Below are 21,320 nucleotides of genomic sequence, written 5' to 3' on the forward strand. Positions count from 1 at the left end.
CATAGCAACTGGTTGTTCCACCGTTTAGTCGATTTGTGTATTAGCCTTTTATTATATAGGATCTTTTATTTCTAGAAGTTCCACTTTGCTCTCTTTTTTTTTTTAATTTTATATATTTTTTAATTTATTTCAGAGAGAAAGGGAGAGGGGAAGAGATAGAAGCATCAATGATGAGAGAGAATCATTGATTGGCTGCCTCCTGAATGCCTCCCACTTGGGATCAAGCCAGCAACCCAGGCATGTGCCTTTGACTGGAATTGAACCCGGGACCCTTCAGTCCACAGGCCAATGCTCTATCCACTGAGCCTAACCAGCTAGGGCACACTTTGCTCTTTTCTATATCTTCTATTTATCTCCTTATTATGGTCATCCTTTCCTTTAAGTTCCTCAACATATTTATAATGGCTGTCTAAAATTCTTGTCTGCTTTCGATCATTATTGTGGTGTTTTTTTAAGTCTATTTATATTTCCTGATTTTGATTCCCACTTTCCTGCTTCTTCCCAGTAATTGCTAAGTGTCTAAATTTTTTGTTCTTCTTTTAAAGAGCAGTTTACCTGGAAGACAGTTAAATTGCCTGCAGATCAGCTTTCAAGACTTGAATTTAAGCTCTGTTGGTATGGACTCATGGTGGCCTTTAATCTAGGGCTATTTAGCCATAATATCAAGGCCTGGCCCTTCTGGGGTCTCTATTAACTGTACCAGATGTTCATAAAGGTCTCATTACTGTGTGGGATCAGAACTCTACTATCTCTCAATTCTCTGTTAGTGCTGGGACCTGTCTAGCCTATAGCTTCCTAGTGGTTTGTTCTGTTCTCAGTAATTGTTCTTTGACCCACTACTTGAAATCTCATTCTAAGTATTCAGGGCACAGTATGCAGCTAGAGACTCAATGAGACCCCATGCAGATGTTTGGGCTCTTTTTCTGGGCAGTGCCCTTCTCTCTGATACACTGGCCAACAAAGTCCAGCCACTGCAGCCTCCCTGATCCCTGATCTGTTTCCTCAACTCAGGGAGACCACCATGCTTTGTTTAGAATCCCCTTCCACATACTATGTATGATCCAGAAAATTTCTCCAGGCAGAAAATCAGGGACATACATATTAGGACTCTCTCCCTTTGTTTCCTTTCTCTCTGTCATCAAAATTCTGCATTGCCAGCTGTCTAATGTTTGCAAACAGATGTTTCATAGACTTTGTCCAGTTCTTTCTTTATTTACAAAGAAGAAAGGCACCCAGGACCCGGGCTTCCCTCCAGCCCCGGCTTCGTCCGGAAGGACTTCTGGAATGACGTCCAGCCTAATTAGCATATTACCCTTTTATTATTATAAATTGCGAATAATGCCGCTATGAACATAGGGGTGCATATATTCTTTTTGATTGGTGTTTTGGGGGTTTTTAGGATATATTCCTAGAAGTGGGATCACTGGGTCAAACTTATATTGTTTTCAGGAAACTTATACTGTTTTCCATAATGGCTGTACCAATCTGCAGTCCCACTAGCAGTGAACTAATGTTCCCTTTTCTCCACAGCCTTTCCAGGACTTTTTGAGGTGATTTATTGATGATAGCCATTCTGACAGGTGTGAGGTGATATTTCATTGGTTGTTTTTTTTTAAATATATTTTTATTGATTTCAGAGAGGAAGGTAGAGGGAGAGAGAGATAGAAACATCAATGATGAGAGAATCATTGATTGGCTGCCTCCTGCATGCCCCGCACTGGGAATCAAGCTTGCAACTTGAACATATGCCCTGACTGGAAATCGAACCATGACCTCCTAGTTCATAGGTCGACGTGTAAGCGCTTAACCACTGAGCCATGCCAACTGGGCTCTCATTATGGTATTAATTTGCATTTCTCTGATGATTAGTGACTTTGAGGATTTTTCCATGTCTATTGGCCCACCTGTGTGTCCTCTTTGGAGAAGTGTCTATTCAGGTCCTTTGCCCATTTTAAAAAAAATCTTTATTGTTGACCCCATTGACCCCCTTCAGCCTGCCCCACCTCCCTGGCCCAGGCCTTCAGCACCCTATTATCTGTGTCCATGGTTTATGCAAATATGTATACAAGGTCTTTGGTTGATTACCTCCCACCCACCTACTCTCCTCCACCTTCCCTCTGAGATTCCACACTAGTATGTGCTTGATGTCATATAGTTTATTCTTCATTTCTGTCTGGTTCTTTTTTTTTATATAAGTCTTTATTGTTCAGATTATTATAGTTGTTCTTCTTTTTTCTCCCCATAGCTCCCCTCCATCCGTTCCCACCCCACCCCATGCCCTTACCCTTCCCATTGTCCTCATCCATAGGTGTTCGATTTTTGTCCAGTATCTTCCCGCACCCCTACACCCCCTTCCCCCTGAGAATTGTTAGTCTACTCCCTTTCTATGCCCCTGATTCTATTATATTCACCAGTTTATTCTGTTCATCATATTTTTTATTCACTCAATTTTTAGATTCACTTGTTAATAGATATGTATTTGTTGTCACTTTGTTGTTCATAATTTTTATCTTTACCTTTTTCTTCTTCTTCCTCTTCTTAAAGAATACCTTTCAGCATTTCATATAATACTGGTTTGGCGGTGATGAACTCCTTTAGCTTTTTCTTATCTGTGAAGCTCTTTATCTGACCTTCAATTCTAAATGATAGCTTTGCTGGGTAGAGTAATCTTGGTTGTAGGTTCTTGCTATTCATCACTTTGAATATTTCTTGCCACTCCCGTCTGGCCTGCATAGTTTCTGTTGAGAAGTCCCCTGAAAGTTGTATGGGTACTCCCTTGTAGGTAACTAACTGTTTTTCTCTTGCTGTTTTTAATATTCTCTCTTTGTCTTTTGCCCTTGGCATTTTAATTATGATGTGTCTTGGTGTGGTCCTCTTTGGATTCCTCTTGTTTGGGGTTCTCTGCGCTTCCTGGACTTGTAGGTCTCTTTCTTTCATCAGGTGGGGGAAATTTTCTGTCATTATTTCTTCAAATAGGTTTTCAATATCTTGCTCTCTCTCTTCTTCTGGCACCCCCATAATTTGGATGTTGGTACATTGAAATTGTCCCAAAGGCTCCTTACACTATCTTTATATTTTTGGATTCTTTTTTCTTTTTGCTTTTCTGGTTGGGTGTTTTTTGCTTCTTCGTATTTCAAATCTTTGACTTGATTCTTGGGATTCTCTAGTCTGCTGTTGGATCTCTGTATATTATTCTTTATTTCAGTTAGTGGATTCTTAATTTCTTTTTTTTAAAAAATATATTTTATTGAGTTTTTACAGAGAGGAAGAGAGAGGGATAGAGAGTTAGAAACATCGATGAGAGAGAAACATCAATCAGCTGCCTCCTGCACACCCCCTACTGGGGATGTGCCCACAACCAAGGTACATGCCCTTGACCGGAATCGAACCTGGGACCTTTCAGTCCGCAGACCGACCGACGCTCTATCCACTGAGCCAAACCGGTTTCGGCGTATGCTTAATTTCTAATTGGTCCTTTTTCATATCCTTGAGGGTCTCACTAAATTTCTCAGAGGTTTCTAGATGATTCTTGAGTAACCTTATAATCGTGGTTTTGAACTCTATATCCAGTAGTTTGCTTTCCTCCATTTCTTTCATTTGTGACATATTTCTTTGTCTCCGCATTTTGGCTGCTTCCCTGTGTTGACAGAGCGGCTTTGTGTGCTAGGTGTCTTATAGGGCCCAGTGGCTCAGCCTCCTCAGTCACCTGAGGTGGATGCTCTTGGTGCACCCCTTTGTGGGCTGTGTGCACAGTCTTGTTGTAGTTAAGCCTTGATTGCTGTTGGTATCACTGGGCAGAATTGACCTCCAGACCAATTGGCTGTGAGGACCAGTTGTGTCTACAATGGGAGAACTGCTGTGCCGGAAACACCCTTATGGGGCAGGACTTGTTTCAGTAGGGCTTTGGTGCTCACTGAGTCTGCCCCCTGAGTGTGTCTCTTATGGATCTGAAGAGTTGTAATCTGGTGTGATCGCACTTTGACCACTGGTTGCACTGGCTCTTGGATCTCCAAGGAGTTGCAAAGTCACCCCTTCCCTGAGGCCACCCAGCAGGAGCTACAGAGAGATCTGCAGATTCCTCCTCTTAGTTTGGGGTTTGGAGGTGCCCAGATGAGGCTCAGCTGTGAAGCAGTGCAGGATGCTGATGAGCCTTAGGCCTTCTTTTGGAAGCTCTGGGGTTCTTTGACCCAGCTACAGTTTGTTAGGTTAGGTTGCAAAAGGCCAGGCCATTCATATGCAAACGCCTCTGTGCAGAGCTTGGGTAGGGTTGTAAATTGGGTGGGTGTGGTCTCAGGGAATCACGGGGTGGTGCAAGCAGCAGTGGTTTCCCGTTAGCCCTGCCCCAGATAGGTCCCTGGGTCTCTTGTGTCCTGCGGCCTGTTTGGTTCCTGTTCATTGTGCAGGAACAATGAACACTGCGACCACCTCTGAGAGAAAACCGCCCTCGTGTTCCGGCCTGATGCCAGACAGTCCAGTTTCTCCCGGTATGAGTCTGGGCCCCCAGAATCTCACCCAGTACTGGAATTCAGAGCAGTCGGGAGTTTGTATCTCCTTCCTGATTTAAAAAGACCACAGCGTACCCAGTTGCCAGCCCGTTTCCATGCATGCCTCTGTACCTTCCCTCTTCTGCACCTCTGTACCTCCTACCAGTCTAGATGAGCTTTTCTCTTTCCTTCTTGTTGTGGAACTTCCACTCAGCCAGCCTTCTCATGGTTCTGGATAATATCCGTTTTTTCTTTTAGTTGTAGTTTTGATGTGGTTGTGTGTGACAGCAAGTTCAGGTGTTTACCTATGCCGCCATCTTGGTTCCTCCCCACCCCCACCCCCATGTCTGGTTCTTGTTCATGGTTTCTGTTTCCCTTTTCATGCTGTTGTAATTTGCATTAAGTTCCTTAAGCATCTTTATAACCATTGCTTTGAATTCTGTCTGATAGGTTGCTTGCCTCCATTTCATTTAGTTCTCGTTTTGGAGATTCCTCCTTTTCTTTCATTTTGGGGTTGTTCTTTGCTCCCCATCTTAGCTGTCTCTTTGTATTTGTTTCTATGTATTCGATAGAACTGTTATGTCTCCCAGTCTTTGTGGGATGGCCTCATGTAGAAAGTGTCTTGAAGGGTTCAGTGTTGCAGTCTCTTTGTTCTCCTGAGCTAGATGCTCTGGGATTACCACTTGTTTGTGTCATTTGGGCTCTCCTGCTGTAGTTGGGACTTGATTATTTATATACCACTCATGGGAGGGATCTCCCCTCTGACTTCCTGACAGTGAGGCTCAACACCAACCTCGTGCCAGCTGTTATGCAGGTTTTTAAGAACAGAACAGTACACAATAGGACCAAACCAAAAACACGATGAAAATCAAGCTATGCAAAACAACAATAGGAAAGACTAAGATGGAAAAAGAAGAGAAAGCTAAGCAAAGAAAAAATAAAAATAATACTAAAAGATACAAGACCAAAGACTTAGAGGGGATATAGTGAAAAAAGGAGAAAGAAGAAAAAATGGCAATATGGAAGTAAGAAGGAAGCTAAAAGAGCTAGTATAGGAATGAAAAAGAAAAGGAAATAGCAAATAATTGAAATAATAATTTAAAATGTAGTAACAATGGATATATTTCGATGTAGATAGGAAAAGTTAAGTGGAAAAAGAAAAGAGAACAGAAGAGAATAAAATTAGAAAAAGCAATAATAAAAAGAAAAAAAACAATAGAATCAAAGGAGAGAGAGAAATTAGAGATATGCAAGAAAAAAGAAAGTAAAAAAGGGAAGAACAAAAGTCACACACACACACACACACACACACACACACACAAAACACAAAACCACACATATTGACACACTCATAAACCTTTGGGCTATTGGTGGAGCTCACTGGATTTTGCTCTGATGTTGTTGAATCTGTACCTTGGTGTGTTTATCCTGGATCTCCTGGGAGCTTCTATGGTACAGGCCAAAGTGAGTCCCTTTCCCTTATTGGCCCCGGGCAACCTGACTGAGGGACAATAGGTTGAAGTCCATAGTAATCTATTGGGTGGGCCTCCTTAGCCTAGAGGCTGGGTCTGCCTCAAGTCTCATGCCTTGAGTGCCCCAGTTCTGAGCTGTTCTCCCTTCCCCCATGGAGCTAGGCTCTCCTCCTCCTCCTCCTCCTCCTCCTTCTCCATCATAGTGGTGGATCCAGGCAGGAACATGAGTGCTTAAAGAGAAATACATCACATTTTAAACACAATGATTTGTTTGTAGACCTGCTAAACTAGACCGTTGCCAGCACAAGTTTTCCAGAATTGTCATTGCCTGATCTTTCTTTAAATTACTTTCTCATATCTTCTAATTTATTCTTTAATGTATTTAAATTTTAAAATATTTATGTTATATAGGTACATTATTTGAACATCTGAGGGTCTTATTCTCCTGTTATTATTTACTAGATGCCTGGTGTACAAAATTAGTGCATGGGGTGGGGGTGTGTCCATCAGCCCAGCCTGCACCCTCTCCAATCTGGGCCCTGTGGGATTGGGCCTAAAAGGACAGTCGGACATCCCTCTCACAGACCAGGACTGCTGGCTCCCAACTGCTCGCCTGCCTGCCTGCCTGATTGCCCCCTATCCACTCCCCTGCCAGCCTGATTGATGCCTAACTGCTCCCCTGCCAGCCCGATTTCCCCCAACTGCCCTCCCCTGCAGGCCTGGTCACCCCCAACTGCCCTCCCTTGCCAGACTGGTCGCACCTAAATGCCCTCCCCTGCTGGCCTGTTTGCTCACAACTGCCCTCCCCTGCAAGCCTGCTTCCCCCCAACTGCCCTTCCCTGCAGGCCTGGTTGCCCCCAACTGCCCTCCCCTGCAGGCCTGGTCCCCTCCAACTTCCCTCCCCTGCAGGCCTGGTCCCCTCCAACTTCCCTCCCCTGCAGGCCTGGTCCTCCCTAACTGCCCTCCCCTGCTGACTGGTTGCTCCCAACTGCTCTCCCCTGCAGGCCTGTCCCCCCCCCCCCCAACTGCCTTCCCCTGCTAGCCCGGTCACCCCCAACTGCCTCCCCTGCAGGCCTGGTCCCCCCCAACTGCCTTCCCCTGCTGGCCCAGTCACCCCTAACTGCCCTCTCCTGCTGGCCTGGTACCCCCCCCCCCCCAACTGCCTTCCCTGCCGGCCCGATTATCCCCAACTGCCCTGCAGGCCTGCCCCCCCCCCCCCCCCCGCAACTGCCTTCCCTGCCGGCCCGATTATCCCCAACTGCCCTGCAGGCCTGCCCCCCCAACTGCCCTCCCCTGCAGGCCTGGTCCCCCCCAACTGCCCTCCCCTGCTAACTGGTTGCCCCCAACTGCCCTCCCCTGCAGGCCTGGCCCCCCCCAACTGCCTTCCCCTGCAGGCCTGGGCCCCCCCAACTGCCCTCCTCTGCTGGCCTGGTTACCCCTAACTTCCCTCCCCTGCAGGCCTGATCACCTCCAACTGCCCTCCCCTGCCAGCCATCTTGTGGCAGCCATCTTGTGTCTACATGGGGGCAGCCATCTTGTCTGTTGGTGTGATGGTCAATTTACATATTACTCTTTTATTAGATAGGATGTTTAGGAATTTTGGATTCAATCTCTGAAATCCAGTGAGGCCTGATGGCAGTAATAACCTGGGTCCACTTAAATTAATCTTGACTGCAGTGAAGATGAATGAACTAGGTTTATATGCATCAGCATGGATGAAGCCCACATGTAATGTTAAGCAAAACAAACAGTAGCAAAGGAATACATACAATGTATTACCACTTAATTTTGCTGAAAAACATGCAAAATCATGTTACTTAGAGATATGCACATATATAGTAAAATTAACAAAATAAATAGAAATGACAGACATCAACTCTGGACAGTGGTAGCGGCAGTAAGAAGGAAATTTGAGTCAGGGAAGGATACTTGACTCAAAAATTGGAAGTATTTTATTTCTGAAGCTGAATGGAGGCTACACAGGAGTTCATTATATTATTCTCCATACTTCTATGCCTCAAATATTTCATAGTTAAGGTGGGGGAGATAAGAGATCAATCAAAGGACTTGTATGCATGCATATAAGCATAACCAATGGATGCAAAACTCTGGGGGGTGGGGGCATATATGGGAGTGGGGTGTGGGGAGGGCAATGGTAAGATATGTACACATATAATACCTTAATAAAAAAATTGAAAAAAAAAAATAAAATAAAATATTTCATAGTTAATTGTTTAAAAATTCATTGCATATAATATATGTTTTTAATTTTTTTCATCTTCACCCAAGGAGTGAGGATTTTTTTCCCATTGATTTTTTATTTAGAGAGAGTAAAAGGGAGGGGGTTGGGGAGAGAGAGAGAAACATTGATGTGACAGAGATGTTTGGTTGCCTCCCATATGCGCCCCGACTAGAGCTGGGAATCAAACTGCAACCCAGATACGTGCCCTTGACTGGAAATTGGACCCACAACCCTCTGGTGCATAGGCTGATGCTCTAACCACTAAGCACACCAGCCAGAGCTATCCTACCTAATAAAAAGGTAATATGCAAATGGACCGTACCATCGACACACCCACAAGCCAATCAGAGCAAGTATGCAAATTAACTCAACCAAGATGGCTACAGCCACAGAGAGCAAGGTTTCCCAGGTAACAGAGCAAGCCAAGCTTTCCGCGAGCTGTTGCAGGCCTAAGCCTCCACTCAAGCTACAAACTTTCAATTATAGAAGGTAAACAAATTCGAACAGAAATGGCGGCAGAATGGAGCTTGAGAGAGCAGGCCAGGGTTGCTGGCGGCAACAGGGGAAGCAAAGCTTTCCACACATCCTGGCTGGGCCCAGGCCTCCGCTTAAGGCTACAAAGTTTCAATTATAGAAGGTGAATTAACTGCCACAGAAATGGCTGCCGGCCAGAGGGAGCAGCAGGCTTGGCTCCACTCCAGGCTACAAAGTTTCAATTGTAGAAGGAAAATAAATTCCAGATACCAGGGCCTCCGCTTGGGTTGCCAGGGGGTGTGCCTGGCCTGCAAACCACCACAGGCCCCTCACTCAGGCCGCCCCATGCCCCAAGGGAACCTCACCCTGATCAGGGACACCCTTCAGGGCAAACCAGCTGGCCCACACCCGTGCACCAGGCCTCTATCTTATCTAATAAAAGAGTAATATACAGATTGATCATCACTGCAACACACAATATAGCTGCCCCCATGTGATCAAAGATCCTGCCCCCATGTGGACACAAGATGGCCACCACAAGATGGCCAGCAGGAGAGGGGAGTTGGGAGGCACCCGGCCTGCAAGGGAGGGCAATTGAGAAGGACCAGGCCTGCAAGGGAGGGCAGTTGAGAGGGACCAGGCCTGCAAGGGAGGGCAGTTGGAGATGATCAACCCTGCAGGAGAGGGCAGTTAGGGGTGACTAGGGCGGCAGAGGAGGGAAGTTGGGGGCAAACAGGCTGTCAGGGGAGCAGTTAAGCATCAACCAGGCTGGCAGCGGAGTGGTTAGGGGGTGATCAGGCTGGCAGGCAGAAGCGGTTAGAGGCAATCAGGAAGGCAGGCAGGCAAGCAGTTGGGAGCCAGCAGTCCTGGATTGTGAGGGGGATGTCCGACTGCCCGTTTAGACCCGATCCTACCAGGATCGGGCCTAAACGGGCAGTCGGACATCCCTCCAAGGGTCCCAGATTGGAGAGGGTACAGGCTGGGCTGAGGGACAACCCCCCGCCGTGCACGAATTTCGTGCACCTGGCTTCTAGTCCTAATATATAAATACCCTGGGTCTGTCACATCCACAACGACCAACTGGAGGCTCGACCCCCAGGCTAGGGAGCTGAGGGAGGGGGAGGTGATCAATCAGTGGCAGCGGTGACTGGCCAGGCAGACCTCTTGGTCCCTCCTCCCGGCCCTCAGACTCCAATCAATCCAGGGTGGAGGTGGGGCGGAACTGGGGACCTTCTTAGTAGTCCTTCAGGTTCAATCTCAAGAGGACAGGCCAGGCACCAAGGGACCAGCGCTGCCAGCATGATCCCGACAGCGCTGCGGGCCTCCGGCACTGAGCTGCTTCTCAGCCCTGAAGGCCAGCAGGCTCGGGTGGGAGGGGACTTGTGGCAGCGGGGACAGGGGCGGGGGAGGCGGGGCTGGCGGAGGGCGGCCTGTACTCCCCACGTGGCCCGGGCAGCTGTGAGTGCTGCTGATGGCCCACAGGCGCTGCTTCAGCTCGGCCTGCAGGCTCCGCTTGGCACCGTTCATGGAAGCACAGGCACCACCTCCATGCCACACTCCACTCCCATCAGTCCCACCGGCCCTGAGGCGCCCTCCCCCAGCTGTTTCGGGAAGATCCCGCCCTCGGAGCGCGCCTGGCTCCGAGCAGGCGGATGGCACTGCAGGCAACATTTGGTGGCCATTATTCTGCCTACCACAGTATGAATCAGAAAGAACACAGTGAAAGGGACAACGGCAACAAACATTTAAATCTGGAAGGCGGATGAATGTGGTCCGTGCCTTAGCAGCCCGAGGACATTGCCCTTGAAGTGGACCCTAAGCCAGAAGTGAGAAAAGCGAAGGGGCATCAGGGGTTACCCCACAAAACCCCCACAGGTGCCCGTGTTAATGAACTAAGTACCCCTGGAAGTGGGAGCAAAGCTGGGGCCAAAACCAAGAGGATTGGTCTACAAAGGGCTCTAATCCCCAGCTTTCCCTCTCCACTCAGCACAGCTGGGCAGCAGCTGCCCCGCCCCTGCCCCAACAAAGACAGAAGGTTCATTGTCCTGAGAGGATAAAACAGGGTCTCTGAACCCAGGACACAGCAGGACAACGGGGAGGGGTAGCCCTGTGACCCACCAGTGGCTTGTTTGACTGCTCCAGCCTGAATGCGGGAAGCCCGCCTCCCATCCCATCACCTGGGGCCCCTCCCCTCTGGCTCCCAGACAGTGAGGTCAGGGCTAAACTCTCCAGACAGGACACTCCAGACGTCATTCCCTTCAATCTCTGACTATATTAACAACAAGTATTTTGTTACTGTTGTTTCACTTCCTGTTTGTTTTCGTTTTCTTCTACCTGCATACTGTTTTCTCCAAATTGTTTGGTTTTTTCCTGTTTGTATTAATTCTCTTTCAGAGTTAGTCCAACTCACCAAGAAAAGAATACCTAAATAGGGTGGCATCAGAGATTTCCCAACTAAACAGCCCAACCCCAACTCTCTGTATTGAGCCCCTGAGTCAACCAGCCCTCATACCCCCGCCCCCCCCCACCTCGCATAGCGCTACTCAGCAGCTTGCTTTCATAAACCGTTTTTTATATTGTTTAAACAATTATAGGAAAATGCAAAGGTCTTAAGTGGCCAGTATAATGGCTCTTGACAGTTGTATACACCTGGGCAACCCATACCTCACTCAAGATAGAGCACATTTCCATCTCCTCAGAAAGTTTCTCGTCATGCCCCAGTCCACACCTCCCCCACCACAGAGGCAACCGCTATGCTATTCAATCTCTTAGACATGAGCAGATAACCAGGGGCCATCAGTATTTGAGAAAAACCTCTAATATAACAAAAACAAACAGAATTTTGAGGAAACAATATGCGGGGGGGGGGGGGGGAGAAACTTAAAAACAAAACTATTATTACTATATTCAGACTTAGGAAAATATATGGCACATGTGAAATAAAAATAAGATGCTGTTTTTAGGGAAAAAACGTTCTGAGAATGAACAGAACAAAACAAAACAAAAAAGTTCTTAGACTTAGATAATATCCTAGCAGAAATGCAAACTTACTTAAAAGGGGTCAGCAGCCCTGACTGGTGTGGCTCAGTTGGTTAGGCATCATACCCTGCACCAGGAGGTTGCCGGATTCCCTGTCAGAGCATATGCCCTGGTTGTGGGCCTATTGATGTCTCTCTCTCTCTCTCTCTCTCTCTCTCTCTCTCTCTCTCTCTCTCCCTCTCCCACCCCATTCCCTTTCTCTCTCTCTCTAAAAATCAATAAACTATTCTTTAAAAAAATAAAATAAAATGAAATGGGTCAGCAAACTACAGCCTGCAGGCCAAATCCAGCTCCACCTGCTTTGTAAATAGTTTTATTGGAACGCAGCTACACCCATTTGGTTTTTAAAAAAATCTTTATTCTTGAGAATATTACAATGTCTCCTTTTGTTCCCTCCTCCATTGCCCCCTCCACCCTGTTCCTGCCCTGCCCCAGGCCTTCACCACCCTATTGTCTGTGTCCATAGGTAATGCACACCTTAATAATAAAAGGTTAGTATGCAAATGGTTGTTACTTGCAGTAAGCAGGAGACTTCATCCCCCGCCCAGCAGGGCTTGATGGGGGACCTGAGGCTGTGTCTCCCTGTCCCAGGCGGGGTTGAGGCGCCCCCCACACACACACACGGGTCTGGGTCTCATGCGGTTTTGGACATGTGTGGGTGGGCGGAGACTTGACTCTGGGTCCCGCGGCTCGTCTGAGACTTTGACAGGAGGGAGATTTTCATATACATTTTACTAATTTTCTTTCATCTCTGACACTTCTATTATAGAGAAAGGGCAAATAGCAATATTAAAATATTTCCTCTAATTAATTCCCTTTTCATGTGCACGACTTTGTGCACCGGGCCGCTAGTAATGTGTATTTTTAGAAGTGGAGTGGCCTCAGCACCTATGCTGTCATGTCACTCTTGTTCTTCACAGGAGCAGACATTGATTATCATGGCCCTCTTACTCTAAAACTGGTCACAACCTCAGAATCATTTTCTTTTAATATTTTTTATTTATTTCAGAGAAGAAGGGAGAGAGAGAGAGAAACATCAATGAAGAGAGAGAATCATTGATTGGCTGCCTCCACATGCCCCCCACTGGGGATTGAGCCCACAACTCGGGCATGTGCCCTTGACTGGAATCGAACCTGGGACCCTTCAATCTGCAGGCCGACACTCTGTCCACTGAGCCAAACCAGCTAGGGCTCAGAATCATTTTCATCACACGTGCGCTAGTCACTACTTTCCCCATCCGAGTTTGCATAAGAGAGAAAATTGGCTATTTCTGATTTGAAACTTGCATTAATTTTTTAATTCCAGTAGTTTAATTAGCCTGACAACTCTAGGTTTTCATTTTTAAAAATAAAAAATTCTTAAATATACTTTTTTTTTTTTTTTGTATTAAGGAAAAACAATGAAAAGGGAGATAACTCAACAATTATCTTTAAGTAAAGCAGTCTAAGCTCAGGAAACTAAACATTGTGTAATAATTTGTTTCATTTGTTGTTTCTTCTTTTATTCCCTCCCTTTTGTTTCTTTCCTCTTTTCTTCCCTCTCTTAAAATTACATTTGAGTAATGATGCAGTGTCCACTGTGGGTAAGGAGGTATTTTCCTAAATTCACGTAAACATTCAGACTTATAAGACTATCGCAGGCTGCTCTTGGCCCCACTCCACTCAGAAAGATACAGGACAGAAACATGTCTGTGAACAGGGCAGCATCCGGTTCCTCATTGGCAGGACTTCTGGCAGCAGCCACACCAGCAGGAAGGCACAGTGGGAGGGTCAGGTGTGAGGAGACGAGAGCCACACTGGTAAGATGCAGGGGCAACCCCAGCTGAACAGCTTCATGTTCTAAATCTTGGCTATTGTGAGTAATGCTGCAGTGACCATAGGGGTGCAATATTCTTTCAAATTAGTGTTTCTGTTTTCTTCGTATATATTCCCAGAAGTGGAATCAGTGGGTCTTAATACAGTTTCATTTTGAATTTTTTGAGGAAACTCCATACTGCATTCCCCAGTGGCTGTACCAATCTTCATTCCCAGGATTGGTACACGAGGGTTCTCTTTTCTCTATATTCGCGCAGTACTTTGTTTGATGATAGCAAAGATTTGAACAAGCCCAAGTGTCTATCAGTAGATGAGTAGATAAAAAAAAAAACACTGTGGTATATTTACACAATGGAATATTACTCAGCTGTAACAAAGAAGGAAATGTTACCCTTTGCAACAGTGTGGATGGACCTGTAGAGTATTATGCTAAGTGAAACAAGCCAGTCAGAGAAAGACAAGTACCATATTATTTCACTTGTATGTAGAATCTAATGAACTAAATAAACAAAATAGAAACAAACTCATAGATATAGAGAACAGACTAACAGCTGTCAGAGGGGAAGGGGCTAGGGTGCTGGGTGATAAGGGTAAAGGGATTAAGAAAAAAAAAAAAAAACACAAAAAAACAACTCAGACACAAAGTATGGTGATCACCAGAGGGAAAGGGGCGTGGGGGAGGTGGAAAAAGATAAAGGGGAGATAAAAGGTGATGGAAGAAGAATTGACTTTGAATGACAAAGACACAATACAATATACAGGTGATAAATTATAGAATTGTACATTTGAAACATAATTTTGTGAACCAGTGTCACCCCAATAAATTCAATAAAAATAAAAAAGCAATATTCCTTGTCAGGGCCATAGGTGTAGTTTCCAGTGTCCCCACAGGAGACCTGCCTTGAGAGTCAGCACACTGAGGAAAGCCCTAGGGATTCTATCGGGGATTTACACTTCCCAGGCCAGAAGCTATTTTCAGTCAGTAGCAATGCTGTGTGGTGATACAGTTGATGTACCACCTCACCTCATCCGGTTACCAGGGAACTGAACCTAGAATGTTAACTAAAGTTTACATTCTCATACAGGAAAGGACAAAAAAAATTTATTTTTGATAAGCCTTTTACATGAAATTCTTTACATATACAACTTGTGTTTACCTTCTTGCTTCAAACATTTCTTGAGAATCCACTCTATGTGAGTGCTGTGGAGAAGTACAGAAATTGATTCAGGGAGCTTTCCAACTAGTAGGTGAGATCAGATAGATTTAAGACCGACTTTAATAAAAGGATGTGTACAGAAAGTACCTGGGGAGAGTTGAAGAAGGGCTCTAAGATTGATGACGATGCAGTCTTTCTATTTAAAATATTGGTAGTATAGTAGTATACTCTATTTGATCTCTTGGCTTTACTTTCTTATTATAATCATCCACTGTTTTCTTTCACATCTATGCATTATCTTCATAACTCAAGAAAGTGATAAAACCACTGGGAAAATAGATTAAATTGAGATATAGTTAACATATAATGCTATATTAGCTTCAGGTGTACAACATAATGATTCTATATTTGTACATATTGCAAAATGATCACCACAATAAGTCTAGTTAATATCAATCACCATACGTGGTTACAAAAATCTTTTTTTTCCTTGGGATGAAGACTTTTAAAATTTACTCTCAGCAGCTTTCAAATATGCAATATAGTATTAAATATCATCACCATACTGTACATTACATCTCCATGATTTAATTATTTTATAACTGGATGAAAATATACATCTTCCCCTAGAATTATTATTTAAAGAAGTGTGCTCTTTGATGTCTCAGTTTATAACCATGGGGCAAAATTGTAATAGTTGTTACTTAAAATTTCTATTGTTCCACAGAAAGTTCCTTAAGTACTTGGGGCAAAATGAGGAAGCAGTCTAAGTTGGAATCATGCCCTTGATTTGGAATGATTGAAAATTATTGACATTGTGTTATTTTTGTTAATATTTCAGAAAATTATAATCTAACTGCTGTGAATTTTAATAATCAGGATATATATGTAGTCTTCATGACACTACATATTCACTCTCCTGTTTTAATATAAAACTAGTACTTAAGGGACTTTCTGTAACAACTATAATTGAAGTTTTAATAAAATGTAAAATATAAAATGTTTAAACATTTTCAGACAAATTTAAAACTTACCTTGTTAGAAATTTAGATAATTAATAAGCGTCCTAAGGGAGAAAATCTATATTTATCTATTTAAATTGTTCACCAGGTCTATCTTCTGCAGCAAGTTCTTCAGCATCCTTTTCAGAAGCAATCTGCAGCTGAGAAAGCAGGCTACTCCTCACCTACTCCTGCTTGGGCTAGAGATCTCAGAGTTAGCTGCTCATCTTGATTTGGAAAAAAGAAATTAAAGAATACTTCTATCATTGAACTTAATATAGAATAATTAATTTGATAAATTCTTATCTACATTTTGATGAAAATCCTGAATTTCATAATGATTATATATAAAAATATTTTTTAACCAGGTAAACTGGACCTATTCTTTGTAACATCTTTGTGGTCATTTTTTTCTAATTAATAACTTTAATGGAATAATGAAGTGTTTTTGGTAAATCACGAGTTATTCTCAATAATTGAGAAATCTTGATAATATTTTAATCAATTTGTAAGTGTTCATTTAATACTATGTACCCAGTACTTTGGGACACATCTAATAAGTATAATAGTTTCATTGTACTCTAGAGCTTTGTTTTGTCTATTACGGTAATTCTCAAACATTTACTAAAGAAAAGAGCATAGTTTAATGAACCTCATTTACCATTCAACCAGCTTATTAATCATCAATGTATGACCAATCTTGCTTCATCTACACCCTACACACTTCCCTCAAGTTCCTAGTTACTGTTTTAATTGAGGTATAATTTATATATCCCCAAGTATTTTAAAGCCCTGCTGGTTTTTCTCAGTGATTAGAGTATCAGTCCACAGACTTAAGGGTGGTGGGTTCGACTCCAGTCAAGGACACATATCTTGGTTGCAGGCCTGATCCTCGGCCCCCATCAGGGCACATGTGGGAGGCAACTAATTGATGGGTCTCACATGGATGATTCTCTTTCTAAAAATCAATGGAAAAAAATATCCTCAGGTAAGGATTAACACACAAATACAAGAAATTCCCAGACATTGTTTCATTTAATTTATAGATATTTCTGTATGCATCTCTAAACATTAATAATTTAAACACATACCCATGATACCATTATCATCTTAAGAGAATTAACTAACTCCCTAATGCATTAAACCAAATAGCCAATTTTCAATTTTTCCCCATTATTTTATGTTATCAGCATTATCCTATCTAATAAAAGAGTAATATGCAAATTGACAATACCTTTGCTACACCCACAAGCCATGCCCACCAGCCAATCAGGAGTATGCAAATTAACCCAACCAAGATGGCTGCGGCCACGGAGAGAGCAGGAGGCTTGGGTTTCCCTGGCAATGGAGGAAACCAAGCTTTCTGCCTGCCCTGGCCTGCCTTGGCCTCCGCTTAAGGCTACAAAGTTTCAATTATAGAAGATAAATAAATCCCAACAAAAATGGCAGTAGCCATGGAGCTGGAGAGAGCAGGAGGCTTGAGTTGCCTCTGGCGATGGAGGAAGCCAAGTTTCTGTAGCCCTGGCCTGCCTTGGCCTCCGCTTAAGGATACAAAGTTTCAATTATAGAAGATAAATAAATCCCAGATACCAGGGCCTTCGCTTGGGTTGCCGGGGGCCGTGGCCAGCTTGCAAACCACCATAGGTCCCTTGCCCAGGCTGCCCCATGCCCCAAGGGAACCCCCACCCTGATCCGGGACACCCTTCAGGGCAAACCAGCTGGCCCCCACACGTGCACCAGGCCTCTATCCTATTTAATCCTCCTATCTAATAAAAGAATAATAGGCAAATTGACTGTCACTCCAACACACAAGATGGCTGATCCCATGTGGTCAAAGATGACTGACCCCATGTGGACACAAGATGGCCACTACAAGATGGCCAGCAGGGGAGGGCAGTTGGGAGGGACCAGGTCTGCAAGGGAGGGCAGTTGTGGGTGATCAGGCCAGCAGGGGAGAACAGTTGGGAGGGACCAGGCCTGCAAGGGAGGGCAGTTGGGGGCGATCAAGCCTGCAGGGGAGGGCAGTTAGGGGCGACCAGGCCGGCAGAGGAGGGAAGTTGGGGGCGACTGGGCCTGCAGGGAATGGCAGTTGGGGGGACCCAGGCCTGCAGGGGAGAGCAGTTGGGGGGACCAAGCCTGCAGGGCAGGGCAGTTAGGAGCAAACAGGCTGGTAGGGGAGCAGTTAGGCATCAGGCTGGCAGGGGAGTGGTTAGGGGGTGATTAGGCTGGCAGGCAGAAGTGGTTAGGGGCAATCAGGAAGGCAGGCAGGTGAGCAGTTGGAAGCCAGCAGTCCTGGATTGTGAGAGGGATGTTCGACTGCCCGTTTAGGCCCGATCCTGGTAGGATCGGGCCTAAACGGGCAGTCGGACATCCCTCGAGGGGTCCCAGATTGGAGAGGGTGCAGGCTGGGCTGAGGGACAGCCCCACCCCCCGCCCCCGTGCATGAATTTCATGCACTGGCCCTCTAGTCTATATATATATATATATATATATATATATATATATATATATATATATGACTAATATGCTAAGTGTCCGTCCAGGTAATGACATCATGTAGCAACACCCATTTCCTCTCCCTAGCGACTAGCCTCCTTGCAGTTTCTTTAGCCTGACTTGCTTTATAGCCAGGTGGAAACATTTTACACTTTATTTTATTATTATTATTATTTTTTAAAATATATTTTATTGATTTTTTAGAGAGAGGAAGGGAGAGGGACAGAGAGTTAGAAACATCGATGAGAGAGAAACATCGATCAGCTGTCCCCTGCACACCTCCTACTGGGGATGTGCCCGCAACCAAGGCACATGACCTTGACCAGAATCGAACCTGGGACCCTCCAGTCCGCAGGCCGACGCTCTATCCACTGAGCCAAACCAGTTTCGGCACATTTTACACTTTAAACAAATGTCTGAAGTGTTTTCACATGCTTCATCTCATTTGATCCTCACAGAAGTCCTGGAGTAGGTAGATAGGAGACTTGGTGGAATCTTTTTGTTGTTGTTGTTCCATTAGCTGGAAAACGGAGATTTAGAAAGCTTAGAAACTTGACCCAACTGAAAAGAAGTAAGAAATGGTGGACCTTAAAAATGACTTCAGGTTTTCTCACTGTTCAGAATATAGTCAAACACTGCTGCAGTTAAATATTTTATCCTTTGTTCTCCCTGCGTGATCTACAATAATAATCTGCTTCCTGTTGATATTTACTGCTCTGTTGCTGACAATTATCTAAGCGAGAAGTTGGGGTGCTTCACTGGGCTTGAAAAAGTTTAGCTAAATCAGAAAGCAGGTCTAATATAAGCAAGTTTATTCTCTCTATATAAAAGGCTAAGTTGACTTGCGCATGCGTGATACATATAAAGCTCTCACTGGCACCAATCACACATGTGTGTTTCCATCTGTCATTGTCGATCGTGAATTTGGTTGACACTTCTATAGAGAAAGGGCGAATAGCGATATTAAAATATTTCTTTTAATTATTTTCCTTGCAATGTGCACAAATTTGTGCACCAGGCCACTAGTTATTTTATAATTGTTTATTTGAATTGGGATAAACATAGGGACTGCACATTAAAATTAGATAATAAAACTTCTTAAGTTTCTTTTAAAAATTTTTTATTGATTTTAGAGAGAAAGAGGAAGGGAGAGAGGAGAGAGAGAAAGAAACATTGATTTGTTGTTCTATTTATTTATGCATTCATTGGTGATTCTTTTACACACCCTGACTGGGGTTCAGACCTGTAGCCTTAGCTTTTCAGGACAATGCTCTAATCAACTGAGCTACCCATATAAGTACTCTTAAGTTTTTTTTGTGTGTTTTTTTAACCTGGCCACATCTTTTTTCTTGCAATTTTTTTGTTTCGTTTGGTTGAAAAAAACAGATAATTTATTCTGTAGTGTTTCCCAGTCTGTATTTTTCTGATTGCATCTCTGTGGTATTGTTTAACATGTTGCTGCATCCCTTATCTATCTATATATATAAAACCCTAATATACAAATAGACCGAATTGTGGAACAACCAAACAACTGGTCGCTATGATGTGTGCTGACCACCAGGGGGCACACGTGGAATATGGTGGGCATTGGCCATGGCAGGATGGTGGAGCAGGTGAGTGAGGGTGCCAGACCAAGGTGGGGCACTGGTCGCTGTCATCAGGGTGAGTCTCTGGTGGTTACTGAAAATTCTTTGCTCCTGCATGCCATGGTTCCTGCTGCTGCCCTGCTTGCACCCACTGCCAGTGCCAGAGCTGCCGCTCACACCCGCTGCTGGTGCCTGACGCCAGCCCCGATTGGTTGGCACCGTCAGTGAGTGTGAGTGGCAGCTGCTGGCCCCAATTGCCCCTCAGGGCTTCTCCACCTCCCCCTGCCCTTGAGGAGCGATCAGAGTTGGCAGCCACCTCTCTCACTTGCTGATGGCAATGGCCCCTATCACCCCTGAGGGCTTCTCCACCTCCTCCTGCTCCTGAGGGGTGATCGAGGCAGCAGCTGCTGCTCACACCCGCTGACAGCGCCGGCTCCGCTTGCACTCGCTGCTGGCGCTTGCCCCAATCACTCCACACCGTCAGTGAGTGTGAGCAGGGCCTGCGCTGTCAGTGTGTGGGAGCAGTGGCAGCAGTGGGAGCAGGGCTGCCAGCAGAGAGGGGACCAGAGGCCAAGGCGGGAGGGGCCAGGCGGAGGTGTGGAGGATGGGCCGAGACTTACCCCTGTGCTCACTGCAGCCTAGTGGCCCACAATTCCTTTCAAGGTGCACGAATTTGTGCACTGGGCCCCTAGTATTTCTATAAATCTAGAGCTTGATTCAGATTCATATTTATTTGATAGAAATGCTATCAGGAGGCAAACGTTATGTACTTCCACTAGTTCTCTTTTTGTAATATCAGTACCATTGACAATCACCTTGACCCACTGATTCAATAAAGTTGTTGATGATGACAATCTAATCCTATCATTTATTAGGAATCCTTCTAAAAAGGAAAACTTCCTATCATTAATTATTTGGTTATCCTGAGATACAGAAAGGCAAACTAATGAGTGCATTCCCAAGCATGTTAGTGTCAGTATGAACTCTTGAATTTAAGCATATTTTATGTTTTATACAATTGCATTTATTATTTTTACTGATGTACAAAGTGTCCCATGTTTGGCCAGTGAGATTTTATTCATACTGGCTCCTTTGGACATAATCCTAGAAGTTTTTGATAACTTCTTTGTTTTCTGGTGTGTAAGATGTTTCAGGTTCATCCTATATATTTCTTACCTTAACCCTGAAATCAATTTCTAGCATTGTAAAGAAAGAAGTATAATTGATGTGCTAAAAAAGGAAAGAAAATGGAATCATATAAAATGCTTAGCTCTTTGGCAGGTGATGTCAGGAATGGCAGTATGAGATCCTCTTGGCCTCTCACCTTGAAGTTTTCACAATTTGAACAGTTATAACTCAACCAAGGATTACCCTGCTCATTGCAAAAATACACTGGAGAGAGCCATGCATTGAAACAGCTAAAGGTGGATAAATGGAGCAAAAAGGGAAGGCCAAAAGGGTGACTGGCTGATAGAGTCAAGGATGCAGCCTGGCAGCTGGGAACTCAAAGCAGGTGCCACAACCTTTTGCAGCAAGGATTCAGGATCTGGAGAA

The 21,320-nt window shown here is 44.6% G+C and overlaps 1 protein-coding gene across 2 annotated transcripts in view; it reads left to right on the forward strand.

Moving 5' to 3' along the window:
* The window catches only part of LOC307100516 (protein adenylyltransferase SelO-like), a 68,720-nt gene extending 51,104 nt beyond the window's left edge, over positions 1–17,616 (forward strand). For both annotated transcript variants that reach the window (XM_079772982.1, XM_079772983.1), the window contains one exon: positions 15,794–17,616. In XM_079772982.1, coding sequence (XP_079629108.1) covers positions 15,794–15,916 — 123 coding nt within the window. In that variant the 3' untranslated portion in view covers positions 15,917–17,616. The remainder of the gene's footprint in view (positions 1–15,793) is intronic.
* The last annotated feature ends 3,704 nt before the right edge of the window (positions 17,617–21,320 follow it).

Source organism: Cnephaeus nilssonii (genome assembly GCF_951640355.1).
Source record: "Cnephaeus nilssonii genome assembly, chromosome: 1".
Taxonomy (NCBI): Eukaryota; Metazoa; Chordata; class Mammalia; order Chiroptera; family Vespertilionidae; genus Cnephaeus; species Cnephaeus nilssonii.